The sequence below is a fragment of the Perognathus longimembris genome, chromosome 16, assembly GCF_023159225.1.
Source record: "Perognathus longimembris pacificus isolate PPM17 chromosome 16, ASM2315922v1, whole genome shotgun sequence".
Taxonomy (NCBI): Eukaryota; Metazoa; Chordata; class Mammalia; order Rodentia; family Heteromyidae; genus Perognathus; species Perognathus longimembris.
Genome location: NC_063176.1, coordinates 4,341,990 through 4,363,617, shown reverse-complemented (window position 1 = coordinate 4,363,617; position 21,628 = coordinate 4,341,990). Strand labels below are relative to the sequence as shown.

The 21,628-nt window shown below is 37.4% G+C and overlaps 2 protein-coding genes across 2 annotated transcripts; both read right to left on the bottom strand.

Moving 5' to 3' along the window:
- Positions 1-125: 125 nt before the first annotated feature.
- Positions 126-12,901, bottom strand: LOC125364918 (UDP-glucuronosyltransferase 2B17-like). Its single transcript, XM_048364694.1, has 6 exons — positions 12,172-12,901; positions 8,692-8,840; positions 6,630-6,761; positions 4,282-4,369; positions 3,291-3,510; positions 126-405 (listed from the first exon to the last, which is right to left on the bottom strand). Exons 1-6 carry the CDS (start codon positions 12,893-12,895, stop codon positions 126-128), a joined length of 1,593 nt encoding a protein of 530 aa, XP_048220651.1. The 5' UTR covers positions 12,896-12,901.
- A 2,061-nt stretch (positions 12,902-14,962) lies between these two features.
- Positions 14,963-21,121, bottom strand: LOC125365011 (UDP-glucuronosyltransferase 2B17-like). Its single transcript, XM_048364867.1, has 4 exons — positions 20,825-21,121; positions 19,646-19,801; positions 17,921-18,198; positions 14,963-15,242 (listed from the first exon to the last, which is right to left on the bottom strand). Exons 1-4 carry the CDS (start codon positions 21,119-21,121, stop codon positions 14,963-14,965), a joined length of 1,011 nt encoding a protein of 336 aa, XP_048220824.1.
- Between the last annotated feature and the right edge of the window lie 507 nt (positions 21,122-21,628).

The following is a 21,628-nucleotide window of genomic DNA, read 5'->3' as shown; positions in this document are numbered from 1 at the left end:
AATATACAGAAGGTATAGGTCTGGTAAACCGTGAAGGAGATCTCTCTCATGTTGACTGTGCTCTAATTCATTAGGATGGTCTTGCTTCGTAGGCTCTTGGTCCATTCCGTGTGGTGTTGGAAGCTCTACTCCCTCTTTGTCTTCTTTCCCTTCTTAACAACCATTTGGTAAGCAAGCAAGCAATATTTTATGACAAGGAATGTAACGGTGGCTACACAGGCCAGCAGGAAGCTAATGACATCCAGAGAGTGGTACTGGTACCAGGTGAGGTTATGGGCAAGTGGCCTCAGGTGCTTGGCTCCTTTGTGGCGCATGACAAATTCGATCCAGAAGACAGCTCGGTCCAGAGGCTTCATAGGCTGATCATGGTGAATGGTTGATAGCCACATAGCGTTCTTTTTATAGCTAAAGGAAAAACAAATTAGTATCTGATTATGGAATGAACTAGAAATATGTTAGAAGATTTCTGTCAATGTTAAAATTGGTTCCAGAAAAGTTGAAGAGAGCTGGGCACTGGTGGCTCATGCCTGTAATCCAAGTTACTCAGGAGGCTGAGATCTGAGGATCTTGGTTCACAGTAAGCCCGGGCAGGAAAGCCCATAAGACTCAAATCTCCATATATCCATGAGAAAACCGGAAGAGGTTCTTTCTCTTAACTGGTAGCTCACTAGCTTTGAGATGAAGAACTCAGAGACAGTGCCCAGGAAAAACAAATTATTTTCTCTACTGTTTTTATAAACATCTTAATGTTAAAGATGGAGCTTCTTAATGACATTAGATTTAACAATTTAGAAAGACATTTTAAAAGCAAAATTTAATAAAAAAACAGACAGCAGAATCAATTAGGTTTCAAAGCCAAAACTAAAGCTTAACTGATCCAGTAAACAATTACTAACACACATGTTGTTCAAAGTTCAGAATTGCATCTTAAGTTAGAGACAGACAGACAATTTGGTGCATAAGTTGTTCCCCACACACACACTCTGAGATATATTGATCTTTTATCAGTGCTTAATTATTTTAAAATAGTAAAAGTTTACTGCGTCTCTATGTTTAAAATTTGGTCCTGAAATTTGAGTTCAAGGCCTTGGCAATATCCTTGAATATAAGAGTTTCTCCAAGGAAGAGTTTCACCACACGAGCCAGGGTTCTACTTCTGGCTCGATTTTTGTTAATTGGACATAAGTATGTTTTGGACTTTCCTGCTTGTCCTGACATCAAACCTCAGTCCTCAGATCCCACCCTCTTGAGTAGCTAGGATTTCAGGCATCAGCCCTGGAACACAGACTTCCTTTTAATTTCTTGACCCTAACACTTACTTGATCTACTGTTATTCTATAAGTTACCTTTTCCTTCCAATGGATACTGAACTTAATATACTTCTGTAATGTAGTGGGTATAAACAGAGTGAAATGCATTAAGAACTACCAAAATGTGTGATGCCATAAGCTTTAGTATGCATTCTCTAATTAAGGGACCACTGCTATTTTCAGTATCAACATTGTGTCTATTCAAAATTTAAACCAAAAAATATTTCAGATAGTTACTTTTACATCCAATCAGTCTATAAAAGACACATTGGTTTTCATAGGAAGGAAGAGAAAATATGCCTCACAAAATACTTGTTATGAGTCCAATATCCATTTGAAAATCAAAGTGAGAGCCAGAGGCTGATAGCTTCCGCCTGTAATCTTGTCTATCCCAGGAGGTTGGGGGCATAACAAGCACAGCTCAAAGTAGACCGGACAGAAAAGTCCTTAGGTTTCATCTTCAAAATATCCATCGAAAAGCAGGATGGGAGTCAGAGCTCAAGGGGCAGAAAGCCAGCTGGGGAATTAAATGAGCTAAACAAGCATCGAGTTCAAACCCCAGGGCCTTGAAAAAGCATCAAAGCAAAATTGCTTTTAAATGTGCCTGCTATTTTATTACTGTATGTACATTCCAAAATATAATGCTTTATTTTGCAGTCAAGGTGAAAGTAGACACATACAGAATATTGCTCCTAAGAGTGAATTTATGGCTGGGGATATAGCCTAGTGGCAAGAGTGCCTGCCTCGAATACACGAGGCCCTAGGTTCGATTCCCCTGCACCACATATACAGAAAACGGCCAGAAGCGGTGCTGTGGCTCAAGTGGCAGAGTGCTAGCCTTGAGCGGGAAGAAGCCAGGGACAGTGCTCAGGCCCTAGTCCAAGGCCCAGGACTGGCCAAAAAAAAAGAGTGAATTGATACTAGTATTAATGAAATTATTACATATACTGACATAATTTGAATTGCAAATTATGGCTATTAAACAGCGGTTTGTAACTTTTGAGGTTAATTTTTTAAATTATAATGTTTCTCATTAAGATAACCATATCTCTGAGGATCTCATAATATCCACAACATTTTTCTAATAGGGTTAATCAGGTAACTTTAAAAGTCCTACTGACAGAATTGACGAATTCACATAGATAATTTAGGCATCATAAAATGCAATAGCAATTAGAACTTTGATATCTTACTATTTAACAACAATATAGACCATTGTAGAAGTCTTTTTTTTTTAAGGAAACCATAAAAAAACAGAAACTGAAATGATGGTGTGTTCATCTTTTTCCCTATAGCATCATATAGTATTTGTGGAGAATTTATTTTATAAACCTTTATTTTATAAACAGTAACTAGTGAGATCTTAGGCTGCAAAAAAGTGTTATAACTGAACTGGATTAATGAGTGTCATTTATGGAGGGAATGTTCATCTTCCCCCAATTCATTGCTTTCCTCAACTTCCTTGCAGTCATTGTGTTGCCATCCTAAGTGATTCCTTTCAGTCCATTTTTGCCCTGTTATAGAATTCTCAATGGTTTGAAAATTCTCGTCCATTGAAATCTGTCATGAAAATAAAAACTTATTACGGCTGGAAATGAAAATACATCCCTGAAATCTCAGCATACCAAATGACAAAAGATGATGCTCATGAGTTTAAACCCACCCTGACCTGTATAGCACAACCATGTTGCACCATACACACTGACATGCGCACACACCCACACAGGCTCACACACACACGCATACACACACATGTCTATTGTGATTTGTTACATACATGATAGGTTAATGATGAAGTCTTTCAATAGTAATCAACTCTAAACTGATGGTTCAGATGCTTAAACATAATTATACTACCAGAGGAGTGGGTATGTACCAATGAGGAACAATTCTCTAGGTTTAATGACTAGAAAACCACACACACACACACAACACACACTCACACACACACCACAAATACATACTCAAGGTTACACTCACAGAGGGTTGTTAATGACGGTTTCCAGTGCTCTGAGCAAGTCTTTACTTGATAGTGTTCTTATATCCAGTTGCACAGCTGCTCCTTTGGCCACCATGTGAGCAATGTTATCATGTTGTTCCCCAAACAAAGGAATGCCCACCATGGGAACCCCGTGATGGATGGCCTCGTAGACACCATTAGCTCCACCGTGAGTGATGAAGGCTTTCGTTTTTGGATGACCTATGATTAGGTGAATTTCAGTAATATTGTTCATTAAACTTCTTGGTGATAATGTATACTATGAGGCAGTGAAAGTAACATACTTTTCCAAATAATTATTGAACCTATGAAAATACTTTAAATGGCTTTCTTATCTCACCTCAAGTAGCACCTAATTGACTTGAGATATTAGTAAAAATCTTAGCGTATGTGCCTTAGGTTTTGTGCAAATTTGAGTTTTGAAAATAAATGTTTCACTTTCAGTTGTCGAGATAGCAAAAGCACCGAATGGATAATAGAGAGCAATTCATGAAGCAAAAGAAACGTTCACCTTAGATTATGCTCTTATAAACTTAAAAATAGAGAATTAGCCAAATGAAAGAGGGATGCTGGAAACAGTGTATAACCAGTTCCTCTTAAGAAACAAGACTTTTTATCCTCACATAAAATTCAGACTCATTCATAATAAGACAACAGTATTTGTTTCAGTGGCATTGCAAATCCTCGCCCTACTTTAGGAGAACTACTAATGTAATGATTGAAATTAGGGACAGATAGATGACCTCAGATAATTATACAAAATTCTTTGTCCATGGTAAATATACTTTGAAAAATAATACACTGATCATAAACTGTTAGAGCTTATTTTACATAGAATGGGTCTATAAGCATATTATTTTGGTTTCATTTTTGAGTTTTTGCTAGCAAATCTCCACGTGTTTCCTGTTGTATTGTCATCAACTACTTCTACAGCTACTCATGCTTTTGGTATTTGATTTTTCATTGTCTTACCAAGGAGGTCATTCTGGGGGAGCCACTTGTACAGCCGAGTATTCTTTCCTAAGCTGTCTGGTTTCTTCCCATTAAATCTCCAAAGAATCTGTGAGGTAAAGACACTGTAATTTTAAGTTTCAAAATGTCACACTTTAATTAAATTATTTTCATAGAATGGAAAAAGAAAAAGACAACAAGATGGGTTATTTCGAGGACAATTATAAGACTGAGAGAAAAGGGTTATCCCCACTACCCAATCTTGTTTTTCTATTCAATAAGATTGAATACAATCATGATTTTACTGTCCTTAGACACATTAATGTAATACATGACAAATAAATGTATTCAAGATATTTTTACGTGGTCAAAATTATAGATCTGTTGCAAGATAAGTATCAAATTAGTAAGATTTACATCTTTACACATAAATATTTACTAAACTAGCTCTTATCTTCCAGTTTTAGTTATTAGTCTTTATAAAGTGACAATCGGGTAATATTCTCATTTTTCAAAGGGTGTTATTTTAGTTCATCATGTTTTGTTTGGCTTTTACTGCGTATTCATGACTAACAGCTTATATTCACAGTTTGCCCTGGAGAGAAGGTCTGTGAAAAAATACTGTTCTGTTGACCAACCAGATTCAGTCCAACTTCTTAGTCTTATGTAGTTCACAATACAAAGTATATATATATATATATATATATATATGCGCCTTGGACCTGGGCCTGGGCCTGGGCCTTGAACTCACGGCCTGAGCACTGTCCCTGGCTTCTTTTTGCTCAAGGCTAGCACTCTGCCACTTGAGCCACAGCGCCACTTCTAGCCATTTTCTATATGTGAGATGCTTGGGAATCCAACCCAGGGCTTCATGTATATGAGGCAAGCACTCGCCACTAGGCCATATTCCCAGCCCCAGAGTATTTTATTGAGGGATATTATATTACAATACTCAGCATTATGGAGTGAGTACCTAATACTTCCATACTATTCATAATATGAATTACCTCACAAAACTATAGGTTATGCAGTACCATTTAGACTCTTGAAGTCATGGTCAACCTGGGCAAATTTATCTGGACAGACAGACAAATGGACCTCAGAACCAATCCTGTGGTGGTTGCCGAGGCCTCCTAGTAACACTCACATCAACAATTCACACTGTAGTGCTGCATGTTAAAGCTACAGCTTCTTCCTCAGGACCAGCACACAAACAAATGTTATTGTTGTAACTATATTTTGACAAACCTGGTCACATCTTTGTAAACAACCCTTTATGATAAAGGAATTCTTTTTTTTTTTTTTTTTTTTTTTGGCCAGTCCTGGGCCTTGGACTCAGGGCCTGAGCACTGTCCCTGGCTTCTTCCCGCTCAAGGCTAGCACTCTGCCACTTGAGCCACAGCGCCGCTTCTGGCCGTTTTCTGTATATGTGGTGCTGGGGAATCGAACCTAGGGCCTCGTGTATCCGAGGCAGGCACTCTTGCCACTAGGCTATATCCCCAGCCCAAAGGAATTCTTTTTAATAATTACATGAAACCAGTTTTACATTATGAATTATTAGTTGTGAAGTCTAGGAAATTTTGAACATAAAATTCAGGATACTGACATCTTAACCCATTAATTATCACTACTCTGGGAAAAATCACTGCATGTAGAATATAGATCTGGCATGTAGTTCATAAGCCATGGGGTTGCAGAAATGAAACTAAGTTGTAATGATGCTACCTTTATTTTTCAGGCGACTATGCACACATTCACAAGAACTGTAGAGATCTGGTTTCAGATATGAATTAGGGTCAGTCCAGTAGGACAGGTTGGTTTTATTTTTTCTCTTAATGAACGAAGCTGAATAAATACATGGAAGGAGAGACAAACCTCCCCTTTGCTTTCTCTGAATAACCTCCTCATGGGTCCATTTCAAAATTGGAGGAAAGGATTACTTGGGAACACTAAACTATATAATATATCAATCTACACTAAACTGCATGTCAAATGCTATTGTATGACTCCACTTATTAAGTGTAGTTTACCTCCTTTCTGAAGCATGTCCAGTGTATTGATGGGCTTAGTATTCTTGCAATCACTGGATGAAATTTGATACATTCTGTGAAGTCTTGCTAGCAATATTATGATAATAACAATTCACCTTGTGACTTCTGTGTTTCTTCCTGATGACAAAATTCATGTTGCATTCATTGTCAATTTAAAAATCCAAGATTCCATGCTATTTCAGCACTTTCCATGCATATTTGTACTTTTATTTTCTTAAGATAACTTGGAGTTATTGTAACAGGAAACTAGTATAGTCACATACGTACAGAGTTTATGTCCCATACAGTGGAGACCACTGCTGAGGTACTACATCTCACCTTCTGTGGAATTTGTGCCAGTGCTGATGCAATTGCATTGGCTGTATCTTCTGTTAGGTTTTCAACCATGGACCCCAAAGAAAACACCACCACACCATTGTCCCCAGAGCTTTGCACAAAATCTTCCATTTCCTGTGAAGAAAAAGTGTACATCATCTCTCACATGCACACAGACAACAACACATACAAATAATAGTTAAGCAAGCATGACTGAAAGTTTGGTTATATCGAAGTAGCAATGTGCTGATGGTGCTTGCCTATAACGGTAGCTACTGAGGAGGTTGAGATCTGAGGATCCTATTTCAAAGCCTGCCTGGGCAGAAAAGTCTGTGAGACTTTCATCTCCAACTAAGCACCACAAAGCTCTAAGTAGAGCTGTGGCAGAAGAGATAAGCACTAGTCTTAAGCACAGAAACTCAGGAATAATTCCAGGCCTTGAGTACAAAACCTACATAGGACTGGCAAAAACAAAGTTTTTTCAATATAAGGAGAGAATAACAAATATTATCAGAAATTATCAGAGGAACAACGATGGGATTAAAAAAAAAAGCCAAGATTTTCCACTAGCAACTGTTTTGCTTGAGTTCAGGATGCCCAAAAAGACCACCAGAGACCAAGACCGATGCAAACAAAGAGGCGAAGCAAAGAGGCGTTTATTGAGAGCTAGCTCGGTCCTCCGCGAACATAGCAGCAGCTGGTCACACTGAGGCCCCGAGTCAAAATGTAGCAGGCTTTTTATATCATGAAACAAACAACTCTTAAGCAGTCTGGAGAAACTTCCACACAGTCCGACATATGTTTGATTAACAATACATCACACTAAGCAAGCAGAGGGAAATAGGCTAATCTTATCTGTAGTTAACTTTGTTAGCAGAGGCCATAGTTAACTCTGTTAGCAGAGGGCTATAGTTAAACCTTGTTAGCAGAAGGGTAAACCGCATTCCTAAAGTTAAACTTCCATCTCTGTTTATATCTAACACATACATCCTCCGTTTGAGACATTCATCAGTTTTTCTCAAATAATGTTTTGTGCAGGCTTTCTGTGTAACCTCCTGATTTAGGTGGGAACAAGATTAGATTTTTAAGATGGAGTCACTTAGGTCTTTCCAGCAACTAGTAAGAGCACAGGAAATAGTATGAAGCATATTGACATCATTATGCTACACATTTTCCAAATATTTCCATCTGGTTTCCAAGTGATTTCTCTAACAACTTTTTCCTATTAAGGAGAAATTGTAGGCCTTGTATATTGTTCTTACTATTCTAATTGCTTTTCTCCATATTTTTTTCTTTCTTTTTTTTTTGTTCCTTTATTGTCAAAGTGATGTACAGAGTGGTTACAGTTTCATATGTTAGGCGTTGGATACATTTCTTGTACTGTTTGTTACCTCCTCCCTCATTCCTCCTCCCTCTCCCCCTTTCCCTCTCCCCCCCATGAGTTGTTCAGTTGGTTTACACCAAGCAGTTTTGCAAGTATTGCTTTTGGAGTCATTTGTCTTATTATCCTGTGTCTCTCGATTTTGGTATTCCCTTTCCACTTTCCTAATTCTAATACCGGTATATACAGTTTCCAATGTACTCAAATAAGATACAGTGATAGTGCAGGAACAAACACAGGAAGGGGATACAAGAGGATCATAAACAATAGAAGCTATGGTTTTACATGGCATGTGGAAAGGAATTACAACAGTGATATAACAATCGTTTCCATAACATGGAAGTCATTTCACTTAGCATTATCTCATGCATTCATAGGGGCATAGCTATTAGGCTCTTGTGATCCTCTGCTGTGACTAGCCTAAACCTGTGCTAATTATTCCCTATGAGGGAGACCATAGAGTCCTTCCATTTCGTGACGAATGGAGCAATGTCATTCTTTCTGATAGAGGCGTAAAATTCCATTGTGCATTTTGTGTATGGATTTTTTCTATTCTGATTCCTTAACTGATTTCTGAGCTTTGTTCACCTGTCATCTTACTATCAAGGACTAGGATTGTGTGTTGCAGAACCATATGCATTGCAAAGGAAATCAAATAACAGAGACAAAAAGGAACATATTTACCTTAGGCAAGGGTTTTGCAGGTTTGCAGTGGAGTCCTCCAACAAAGTCAAAATTTGGTAAAGTAGGGCGAGAGAATTCCAAGTCCCAGTAGGAACGAATGAGCCAGATGTCTGCTCTACTCATTGTCTCCAATAAGGTAGTGGGGCGTCCTGATTGGAGAGTATTAAAAGTAAAGAATACATAAGGACACAACATACTCTTTTCTAATAATAGGTGTTTTTCCTAGAGGATTGCTATAATTTGTACTTAATGGATACTAAATGTTTTTGTTGGTACATCAATAAATCTAAGAGATGAAATTTATGTGCATAATTTTATTGGTGGGTAATGAATTATGTAGGTACATGTATAGTGTTTGTATATTTGTGTATGAAAGACAAACTGATAAGAAACATTTCGATGGTAGCTTCTTATATTAGTAGTCATGAATAATGATTAAAATAAGTAACTGTATTACAGCTAGCATTGTACTTCATGGTGAAAGTTAAAGGCATTCCTTTAAAATCAGGAGGAAGATAAGTATGTCAGCTCTCTCCACAAATGGTGCTGGCACAATTGGTTAAACACCTTTAACTAACAAGCTAGAGCCATATATATCACCCTGCACCAGAATTAATTCCAAAGGGATCAAAGAATTCGAGGTAAATCCGATATCTTGAAAACAGCACGGGTAGAAATAGAAGAAACACTTGGGCTCCTTTGCACAGGTTGAAACTTTTTGAGTAATGGCCCAGAAGCACAACAAATCAAAGAAAGTTTGGACAAATGGAATTGCATCAAACTGCAGAGCTTTAGTACGGCAAAGGACATAGCTAGCAAGATAAATAGAAAGCCTGCAGATTGGGAGAAGATCTTCACTGGCCATACAACAGACAAAGGCCTCATATCTAAAATACACATAGAACATAAAAAATTAAATTCCTCCAAAACAAATCCTCAAAGAAACAACTGCCTCCTTAGTAAATGTGCTAAAGACCTAAAAAGAGACTTCTCTGAAGAGGAAATGAGAATGGCCAAGAGACACATGGGGAATATCACTGGCCATAAAAGTAATGAAAGTCAAAACAACACTGAGATCGCACCTTACCCCAGTAAGAATGTCCATTATCTGAAGGAAAACACCATTTATTTACTTATTTTTTGCAGTAAATTTGGTTTGAACTCAGGGACTTGTGCTTGCTAGGTAGGTGCTCTGCCACTTAGCCACATCTCTAGCTGAGAGATGGAACGTCCATTATCAAGAAAACTTATAGCAACAGATGCTGGAGGGGATGTGGCCAAAAGCAAACTGTACTACATTGTTGATGGGAGTGTAAATGTGTTCAACCATTCTACAAATCTGTATGGAGATTCCTCAGAAGGCTAATCATAGAGCTCACCCATGACCCAGCAGCCCCATTTTTGAACATTTAACCAAAAGTTTACAAGCAAGACCACACTAAAACCATCAGCACAACTACATTCATTGTAGCACAATTTGTCATCACTAAACTATGGAATCAACCCCGATGCCCCTCAGTAGATGAGTGGATCAAGAACATGTGGTACATGTGCACAATGGAATTCTATGCCTATATCAGAAAGAATGACACTGCCCCATTCGTAAGGAAAGGAAAGGATTAGAAAAAATCATACTAACTGAAGTAAGCCAGACCCCAAATTATTCCCTCATTGTGAATAATTAGTACACATCTTGGATAGTCCTAGCAGAAGATCACAATAGCTCAATAGTTACATATATCTGAACACATAAAACGATGCTAAGTGAAATGAACACCACACTATGGAAATTAGTGGTTTACCATTGTCATTATTTTCAACATACCATGTGAAATTATGTCATTTTCTTCAGTCTTTCTTCCACAGAGTTTTACTCCTGATATCACTATTATGGATTTTGGTACTATGGGTAATGAATAAGCATGTTTATTGGAACTAGGGAAGGGAAGGGGAATATCAAAATGGAGAGACAAAAGATAAAAGACAAACCAATGTGAGGGCAATACTTACAAAACTATATTCTGTAAACCCAACTGTACAACTCATGGGGACAGAGGAGGAAACTGGGAGGTGGGAAGGCTGGAGAAAATGAGGGAGGAGGTCACAAGTTGGAAAAGGAATGTATTCATCGCCTTACATATGGAACTTTACCGACTCTGTACATCACTTTGGCAATAAATAAATAAAAATTTTAAAATGATTAAAAATAAGAACAGGTGATTTTATAATTAACTATGATTTTTTTCTCTTTATCCTTTAAATAAATATTCCTTCTACAGAATTAATAATTCTATCATATTCACAAAAAGCATTTTTTCTGAACTTCTCATTATAGTTTTCTACATAAAAAAACTGTTGCTTGAAAGTGTTTATTTTAAAGCCACATTTGGTAATATCACTGGGAAAAATTTCGGAAATACTGGGGGTGTTAATGGCTAATATTTATTAAATGCAGAAATATGTTAGTTAAGATAGTGAATAATCATATGTACCTTCCCACTATACTAGATTTTACCTCTATGAAACAGTCGATTGAAAAAGTAACAAGGTATGTTGAATCTGCTATGAATCAGTGTATGTCTTAGGAGCAAGGGAAAATTTTAGATAATCCAAAACAGTGGGCAGCAGTGGCTCATTGTGTAAGGCTAGCGACTCATGATTCTGAGAATTGCAGGACTTAAGTTTAAAGCTAACCTTGGTAGAAATATGCTTCAAGTAGTATAGTACCAGCACAAAGCAAGTAAGCTAAACACCCTGGATGTCTGTAAGTTTAAACCTTGTTTGTTTGTTTGTTTGTTTTTGTTTTGTTTTGTTTTTGCCAGTCCTGAGCCTTGGACTCAGGGCCTGAGCACTGTCCTGACTTGTTTTTGCTCAAGGCTAGCACTCTGCCACTTGAGCCACAGCGCCACTTCTGGCTGTTTTCTATATATGTGGTGCTGGGGAATTGAACCCAGGGCTTCATGTATACGAGTCAAACACGCTTGCCACTAGGTCATATTCCCAGCCCAAGTTTAAACCTTGGGACAAGCAAATAGAAAAAGAAAGAAAGAGAACACAGATAAAGTATTTTAATTTAAATACAGATATTGATCAAGGGCAACAAGTACCTATCTCCTGCCTCCATAGGTAGAGTACTAAAGGAATCTCCTCAGTCTACATATTGCCATCCATCAGTGTCTTAGGGATGCAATTAGTGATTTTGATGATAAAGGAAAATGGACAATTTTCACCATGGATTAAGTATTTCACGCTGGATGAACTCCTAGAGTTTCATATATAAGAAATCATCCATTGTCTTCTCTCTGACTCTATAATGGAAGCCTTTCCATATTCAGGAATCTCGTATACAATCTTTCATTTCATTTAACTGTTCCAACTACAAAAGACAAATTTATCTTATTTCACATATGTGTTAGAATACCTCCCTCAACTTTCAGAAGAGTTATGAGTGTTTTCTACTAATGATGAACTATGACTTACCTAAAACTTCACTGTAAAACTTACTCCATTTCTTTGAGTCATATGTCTCAAACCAAAAGTCAAAATACAGCATGCAAATGAAGTTTTCTACCCTCTCCATGAACTTCATCTGACCACTCAATCCTGACAGAATGACAGGCACATAAGAAGGAGGGACCAGAAGGCCTCCACTATACTTCTCCGTTGTGTAGCCGGGATAGAAGCGGAGAGTGTACACCAAAGGAATCTCCAAGAGCTCAGCCAGAAGCTCCCCACCAGGGCCGACGGCATCTGCAATCACAACATCAAATCCTGCTTTTCGTAGCCTTGCCATCAGTTCCTTATTCAAAGCTGCTTCTCTACAAATGTTGAACCAAGCATCAGAAAGTTTCACAACCATATTATCCATTACTGGCGAATATGCCAAACATGTTGTTCTTGGCAATTCATATGTCCACTTTTCCACAAATTCTCTGAAAACAGTGATCATTTCATCAGTATTTGAAGATGAAGGGAAAGTTTCAAATTTGATGCTGGATGGTTCATTGCTATCAACGAAAATAGCAGATGACGGTCTCAAAACAGTTATTTCGTGACCCCTCAAGATGAGTTCATCCAGTATCACCTTCATATTTATCCAGTGGCTGTATTCCATCGGCCACACCAGTACTTTCCCACAGCTTCCAGAGCTAAAGTAACAACTCAGCTGCAGTAGCAGGAGAACCCAAATCCTTTTCCCAGGCATCTTGACTGGCACTGGCTCCTTCGAACTATGCTCACTTCTGTCAGTTTCTGGCATTAATATTCAAGGTAAAAAATTGATCCTCAAGTTAAAAAATAACTTGGGTAGATCAAAGTAAATATGGTAAATGGGTAGTGAGTGCTGATGTACCGAAAGGCAGAGTTATAAACAAAAATTTAACTGACAATAATTTTAATGACTATAATTCACTAGTAATTCTAGGTTAAATAAAGTTAGGTTTGGAAATAATTGTCAATTATTTGGAAGTAATTGTCAACAAGAAACTGATAAGATTTAAGACAAAACAAAGTGTAAAACTAAAGCAAGTAACCTGAATCAGTTCAATAATTCAAAAGCTGAGTAGGTATAGCTCACTAAACAGTAAGAATAAGAGTTTGTTAAGCAAAGAGATGACTAACATCAAGTTAAGAAATATTGCATAACCTGTTACCTAGTTCTCTGGAGCACTAAGGTGATTTTCATTGTGAGCTTTCTATTCATGTTTACTCAGAAATCCAGAACATTCATTAAATCTCCTTTTGTGATCATGCACGTCATTCATTTTTTCATCCATTCATCTGTACTCTTTTCATCTCAGATAATGAGGGAATGCATCTATACCTTTAAGAATCTGTAGTAGTAGTGTTTATCATCTATTTTACCATGTAATTTCACATGAGAGTGATCTTCAGTATTAGCTCAGAAAAATGTACATGGAAACTTATCTTCTGGTAAAACTTAATGGTAAAGAGCACTATTACATTGTTTTTATAACTTATTAATTGATTTTTACTTAATATAAAAAATAGATTGATGATATATTTAAATTTCAACAGACGGTAGACATCCTTACCTATTACTTTTCTGAATATTATGCTCATCATTGATCTTATTGGTAGTAGGTCTGTTTCTGTGGCACTAGGAATTAAAATGAGAGTCCTTTGCTTGGGAAATGATGTAATAACTGAGCATATATGTCATTGCCTTTACTGGCCTCAGACCATTACAACAATGTCACCATTTCCTATGCATCAGGTATTACAGATGTTCAACATCATTGTCCCTCAGATTCCACTATTTATTTATTTTCAGTCCTGAGGCTTAAGTTCAGGGCCTGGACACTATCCCTAAACTCTTATTGCTCAAAGCGAAAAGTCATGTGTTGGTCATTTCAGGAGACCACAATATTCTTTTACTTATGAGAACATGACACACCAAGAATGTACAACGGACAACCTGAAGCTTTTCCACCCAAGGCATGGCATTAACAGTAATTTTTCATTTCTTTTGTAGTTATTTAATTTCAGCTAGATCTGCAGTCCCCCTTGATTGTCCTTTCCTCACTTCCTCTTACTAATTTTTTTTTTTTGACAGTTCTGGGCCTTGGACTCAGGGCCTGAGCACCGTCCCTGGCTTCTTTTTGCTCAAGGCTAGCACTCTGCCACTTGAGCCACAGCGCCACTTCTGGCCATTTTCTGTATATGTGGTCCTGGGGAATTGAACCCAGGGCCTAATGTATACGAGGCAAGCACTCTTGCCACTAGGCCATATCCCCAGCCCCCTCTTACTAATTTTTATGCTTATGAAAAATCCTATATGGCTTTGACTCAACAGAGGTTAACCTCAGTTATTGTCGATTGTCTCCCATATTCCAGAAGTCTTAATAATATTGGTTACCTCTTTTAACCTATCCCTAACTTTTATATTTTGAACAGACATACAAAGAGTAAATTTGATTATTTTTTAATAAAATATTCTCTTTTGGTAATGCAAAATAAAACTTTGGGTTTTGTGCTTCACTCAAATCAGCAGGCTCAAATTTCCTCTGGTCCCACTTGATTCAGTTATACTAACTACATAACCCAGGGAAGCGAAAGTTTTTGAGGAATTCTGAAATTAGAATTGTACCTTATTTCAGGTTTAATCGGGAGTAAGATACACAGGAATATACAGAAGGTAAAGTTTTGGTAAAACATGAAGGAGGATCTCTCCCATGTTGATTGTGCTCTAGTTCATTAGGATGGTCTTGCTTCTTAGTCTCTTAGTCCACTCTGTGTGGTGTTGAAAGCTCTACTCCCTCTTTTTCTTCATTCCCATCTTCACGAACATTTGGTAAGCAAGCAAGCAACATTTTATGACAAGGAACATAACAGTGGCAACACCGGCCAGGAGGAAGCCAATGATATCCAGAGAGTGGTACTGGTACCAGGTGAGGTTATGGGCAAGTGGCCTCAGGTGCTTGGCTCCTTTGTGGCGCATGACAAATTCGATCCAGAACACAGCTCGGTCCAGAGGCTTCATAAGCTGATCATGGTGAATGGTTGATAGCCACATAGCGTTCTTTTTATAGCTAAAGGCAAAACAAATTGACATCCATTTATAAAATGAACTATAAATACATTAGAAAATTTCTGTAAATGTTAAAAATGGTTCCATAAAAGGTGACGAGAGCTGGGCACCTGTGGCTCATGCCTGTAATCCTAGTTATTCAGGAGGCTGAGATCTGAGGATTTTGGATCACAGTAAGCCCGGGCAGGAAAGCCCATAAGACTCATATCTCCTTATATCCATGAGAAAACTGGAAGATGTGCTTTCTCTTAACTGGTAGCTCACTAGCTTTGAGATAAAGAACTCAGAGGCAGTACCCAGAAAAGAAATGATCTTCTCTACTTTTTTCTAGACATATTATTGTGAAAGGATGGAGCTTCTTAATGACATTAGATATAACAATTTGGAAAGATATTTTAAAAGCAAGATTTAATAAAAATAGACAGCAGAATCAATTAAGTTCCAAAGGCAAAATAAAGCTTAACTTATCCAGTACACAATTACAAACACACATGTTTTTCAAAATTCAGAATTGCATCTTAAGTTAGAGACAGACGGACATTTAGTGCATAAATTGTTCCACCGCGCTCCCAGAGTTATATTGATCTTTTATCAGTGCCTAATTATTTTATAAAAATGAAAGTTTACTGCGTCTTGCTGTTTAAAATTTGGTCCTGGAAATTGAGCTCAAGGCCTTGGCAATGTCCTTGAATATTTGTTATTCTCAAAGGAAGAGTATCACCACTCGAGCCTGGGCTCTACTTCTGGCTCAATGTTTGTTAATTGGACATAAGAATGTTATGGACTTTCCTGCTTGTCCTGACATCAAACCTCGGTCCTCAGATCCCAGCCTCTTGAGTAGCTGAGATTTCAGGCATCAGCCCTGGAACACAGACTTCCTTTCATTTCTTGACCCTAACACTTACTTGATCCACCGTTATTCAATAATTTAACTTCTCCTTCTTATGGGTACTAAACTTAATCTACTTCTGTAATGTAGGGGTTAAAAACAGAGTGAAATTCATTAAGAACTACCAAAATGTGTGATACCGTAAGCTTTAGTATGCATTCTCTAATTTAGGAATCCCTTGCTTTTTTCAGTATCAACATTGTACCTATTCAAAATTTAAAACAAAAAAATATTTCAGATAATTACTTTTACATCCAATCAGTCTATAAAAGACACATTGGTTTTCATAGGAAGGAAGAGAAAATATGCCTCACAAACTACTTTTACGAGTCCAATATCCATTTGAAAATCAAAGTGAGAGCCAGAGGCTGATAGCTCCTGCCTGTAATCTTGTCTATCCCAGGAGGTTGAGGGCATAACAAGCACAGCTCAAAGTAGACCGGACAGAAAAGTCCTTAGGTTTCATCTTCAAAATATCCATCAAAAAGCAGGATGGGAGTCAGAGCTCAAGGGGCAGAATGCCAGCTGGGGAATTAAGTGAGCTAAACAAGCATTGAGTTCAAACCCCAGGGCCTTGATAAAGCAGCAAAGCAAAATTGCTTTTAAATGTGCCTGCTATAGTAGTATTGTAAGTACATTCCAAAATATACTGCTTTATTTTGTAGTCATGGTGAGAAGAGAGACATACAGAATATTGCTTCTAAGAGTAATTGATACTAGTATTAATGAAATTATTACATGTACTGATGGTAATATGAATTGCAAATTATGGCTATTAAACAGCAAATTGTAACTTCTATGTTTGAGGTTAAGTTTTTAAATTATATTGTTTCTCATTATGATAACCATATTTCTGAGGTTCTAATAATATCCACAACATTTTTCTAATAGGGTTAATCAGGTAACATTAAAAGTCCTACTGACAGAATTGAAAAAATCACATAGATAATTTAGGCAACATAAAATACTATAGCAAGTAGAGCTTAGATAACTTACTGTTTAACAACAATATAGACCATTGTAGAAGTCTTTTTTTTTAAGGAAACCATAAGAAAACATACTGAAGTTATGGGTGTGTTCATCCTTTTCCCTATAGCAACATATAGTATTTATCGAGAATTTATTTTATAAACCATTGTTTTATCAACAGGAACAAGTGAGATTTTATGCAGCAAAAAATGTTATAACTGAACTGGTTTAATGCATGCCATTTATGGAGGAAATGTTCATGCTCCCTCAGTTCATTGCTTTCCTCAACTTCCTTGCAGTCATTTGTTGCCATCCTAAGTGATTTCTTTCAGGCCACTTTTGCCCTGTTTTAGAATTCTCAAGTGTTTGAAAATTCTTTTCCATTGAAATATGTGGTGAAAATAATAACTGGTTATGGCTGGAAGTGAAAGTACATCCCTGAAATCTCAGCATTCCAAATGCTAAAAGATGAATCTCCTGAGTTTTAATCCACCGTGACCTGTATAGCACAACCATGAGGCAACAAACACAATGACATGCACACACACACACACCCCCACACACAGCTATTGTGATTTGTTACATACATTAAAGGTTAATGATGAACTCTTTCAATGCTAATCAACTCTAAGTTGATGGTAAGTCTGAACTAATGGTTCAGACGCGTAAAAAGAAGCATACTACCAGAAGAGTGGGTATTGGCCAACCAGGAACAATTCCCTAGGTTTAATGATTAGAAAACACACACACATGCGAGTGCACACACACAAACACACACGCACACACACCCCACACAAAAACATACTCAAGGTTATACTCACAGAGGGTTGCTAATGACGGTTTCCAGTGCTCTGAGCAAGTCTTTACTTGACAGTGTTCTTATATCCAGTTGCACAGCTGCTCCTTTGGCCACCATGTGAGCAATGTTATCATGTTGTTCCCCAAACAAAGGAATGCCCACCATGGGAACCCCGTGATGGATGGCCTCGTAGATGCCATTAGCTCCACCGTGAGTGATGAAGGCTTTTGTTTTAGGATGACCTACGATTAGGTGAATTTCAATAAAATTGTTCATTAAACTTCTTAGTGATAAGGTATACTATGAGGCAGTGAAAGGAACATACTTTTCCAAAGCAATTATTGCACCTATGAAATTATATTTAAATGGCTTTCTAATCTCACCTCAAGTAGCACTTAATTGACCTGAGATATTAGTAAAATTCTTAGGGTATGTGCCTTAGGTTTTGTGCGAATTGAGATTTGAAAATGATGTATCAGTTTCAGTTGACTAGATAGCAAAAGTACTGAATGGAAAAGAGAGAAATTCCTGAAGCAAAAAAAAAAAGTGTATTGTATTAAGGGATACTATGTTATAAAACACTCAGCATTATGGAGTGAGTACATAATACTCCCATACAATTCATATTGTGAATGACCTCACAAAAGTGTACGTTATGAACTAACATTTAGACTCTTGAAGACCTGATCAACATGGGAAAATTTATCTGGACAGACAAACAAACGGACCTCAGAACCAATCCTGTGGTGGTTGCCAAGGCCAACTAGTGATACTCACATCAACAATTCACAGTGTTGTGCTGCATGTTAAGACTACAGCTTCTTCCTCATGACCAGCACACAAGCAAATGTTATTTCTGTAACTAATTTTTGACAAACCCGATCAAATCTATGTAAACAACTTTTTATGATAAATGAATTCATTTTACTAATTACATGTAAACTTTTTTTAGATTACGAATTGTTAGTTGTGTAGTTTAGGAAATTTTGAACATAAATTCATGATACTGACATCTTAATTTATTAATTATCACTACTCTGGGAAAAATCACTGCATGTAGAAAATATCTGGCATATAGTTCATAAGATATAGGGTTGCTGAAATGAAACTAAATTGTAATGATGCTACCTTTATTTTTCAGGCGACTATGCACACATTCACATGAACTGTAGAGATCTGGTTTCAGATATGAATAAGGGCCAGTCCAGTAGGACAGGTTGGTTTTATTTTTTCTCTTAATGAACAAAGCTGAATGAATACATGGAAGTAAAGACAAACCTCCCCTTTGCTTTCTCTGAATAACCTCCTCATGGATCCATTTCACAATTGTAGGAAAGGAATACTTGGGAACCCTAAACTATATACTATTTCAATCAACACTAAACTGCATGTCAAATGCTATTTTAGGACTCCACTTATTAAGTGTAGTTTACCTCCTTTCTGAAGCATGTCTAGTGTATTGACGGGCTGAGTATTCTTGTGATCACTGGATGAAATTTGATGCTTTTGTGAAGTCTTACTATCAATATTATGATAATAACATTCACCTTCTGACTTCTGTGTTTCTTTCTGAAGACAAAAATCATGTTTGATTAATTGTCAATTTAAAAAATCCAAAATTCCATGCTATTTCAGCATCTTCCATGCATACTTTTGCTTTTAGTTGCTTAAGATAAATTGAAGTTATTAAAACAGGAAACTAGTATAGTCAGATACATACAGAGTTTATGTCTCATACAGTGGAGACCACTACTGAGGTACTACACCTCACCTTTTGTGGAATTTGTGCCAGTGCTGATGCAATTGCATTGGCGGTCTTGTCTGTTAGGTTATTAATCATTGACGCTAAAGAAAACATCACTACACCATTGTCCCCAGAGCTTTGCAGAAAATCTTCCATTTCCTATGAAGAAAAAGTGTACATCATCTCTCACATGCACACAGACAGCAACACATACAAATAATAGTTAAGCAAGCATGACTGAAAGTTTGGTTATACCGAAGTAGCAATGTGCTGATGGTGCTTGCCTATAACGGTAGCTACTGAGGAGATTGAGATCTGAGGATCCTATTTCAAAGCCTGCCTGGGTAGAAAAGTCTGTGAGACTTTCATCTCCAACTAAGCACCACAAAGCTCTAAGTAGAGCTGTGGCACAAGAGATAAGCAATAGTCTTGAGCACAGAAACTCAGGAATAATGCCGGACCTTGAGTTCAAAACCTACATAGGACTGTCAATAAAAAAGTTTTTCAATATAAGTAGAGAAATTCAAATATTACCAGAAAATATCAGGGGAACAGGAGTGAGATTTAAAAAAATACCAATATTTTCCATTAGCAACTATACTAAACAACCTGGACGTCTCTAAGTTTAACCTTAGAATGAGCAAAAAGAAAAAGAAATAAAGAGAACAGAGATAAAGTATTTTAATTTAAATATGGATATTGATCAAGGGCAACAAGTTCCTACCTCCCGCCTCCACAGGTAGAGTATTAAAGGAATCTCCTCAGTCTACATATTGCCATCCATTGGTGTCTTAGGGATGTAATTAGTGATTTTGATAGTAAAGAAAATTGGATAATTTTCACCGTGTATGAAGTATTTCACACTGGATGAACTCCTAGAGTTTTCTACATAAGAAAACATTTATTGTCTCCTTCTGACCCTATAATAGAAGCTTTTCCATATTCAGGAATCTCGTATACAATGTTTTATTTCATTAACTGTTCCAACTACAAAAGACAAATTTATCTTATTTCACATGCGTGTTAGAATACCTCTCTCAACTTTCAGAAAAGTTATGAGTGTTTCCTACTAATAATGAACTATGACTTACCTAAAACTTTACTGTAAAAGTTACTCCACTTCTTTGATTTAAATGTTTGAAACCAAGAGTCAAAATACAGCATGCATATGAAGTATTCCACTCTCTCTATGAAGGTCATCTGACCACCCAATCCTGACAGAATGACAGGCACGTAAGAAGGAGGGACCAGAAGGCCTCCACTATACTTCTCCATTGTGTAGCCAGGATAGAAGCAGAGAGTGTACACCAAAGGAATCTCCAAGAGTTCAGCCAGAAGCTCCCCACGAGGGCCAATGGCATCTGCAATCAGGACATTGAGTCTTGCTTTTCTCAGCCTTGCTATCAGTTCTTGATTCAAAGCTGCTTCTTTACAAATATTGAGCCAAGTGTCAGAAAATTTCATAAATAGGTTCTCCATTAATGGAGACAACGCATCAGTTAATTTCTAAGCCTTTTTACATAGGAGCTATGAAAGTCATTGAAAAAGTCATTAGTTGACTGTCGGGAGCCGAGCTAGCAGCTAAGCTCATCCTGACCTCTGGCTGTGCTGATGTCGCCAAAATGTCGGGAGCCAAACCTGCACCTAGGTTCATTATCACCTCTGGCTGTGCTGTTACCGCCAGGATATGCTAAAGGCAAGGACAATTGTTCACAGCCACTATCCGGAATTGCTTTGCTATGTCCCCACCTTGCTATGTCTGCTGGAGTAGATTCCTATGTTAATCAACCTTGTCCTGTGTCTACTGTAATCAAATGTTGCAAACTTCAAAGCCTCTTTATGTTCTGGAATTTTAACAATCCTATGCTATTCCCTGGTTCCAAAACTGCATATAAGCTGGGAGTGAGAATAAACTGTTGCTGCAGTCTTGAGGTTCAACCTTGCGGCTGCAGACCTCCTGTACCCCATCTTTGTCTCTTGTCTTTT

What these genes read in the sequence shown, in the direction of transcription:
- LOC125364918 (XM_048364694.1), bottom strand. Translation starts at nt 12,895, where the DNA reads ATGCCTGGGAAAAGGATTTGGGTTCTCCTGCTACTGCAGCTGAGTTGT. An exon ending in TGGCACAAATTCCACAGAAG is followed by an intron (nt 4,370 to 6,629) that starts GTGAGATGTAGT and finishes TTTACCTCACAG; the next exon opens with ATTCTTTGGAGATTTAATGG. An exon ending in ACCGTCATTAACAACCCTCT is followed by an intron (nt 406 to 3,290) that starts GTGAGTGTAACC and finishes TTTTTCCTTTAG; the next exon opens with CTATAAAAAGAACGCTATGT.
- LOC125365011 (XM_048364867.1), bottom strand. Translation starts at nt 21,121, where the DNA reads ATGGAGAACCTATTTATGAAATTTTCTGACACTTGGCTCAATATTTGT. An exon ending in AGATGACCTTCATAGAGAGA is followed by an intron (nt 19,802 to 20,824) that starts GTGGAATACTTC and finishes TTTTCTTCATAG; the next exon opens with GAAATGGAAGATTTTCTGCA. An exon ending in ACCGTCATTAGCAACCCTCT is followed by an intron (nt 15,243 to 17,920) that starts GTGAGTATAACC and finishes TTTTGCCTTTAG; the next exon opens with CTATAAAAAGAACGCTATGT.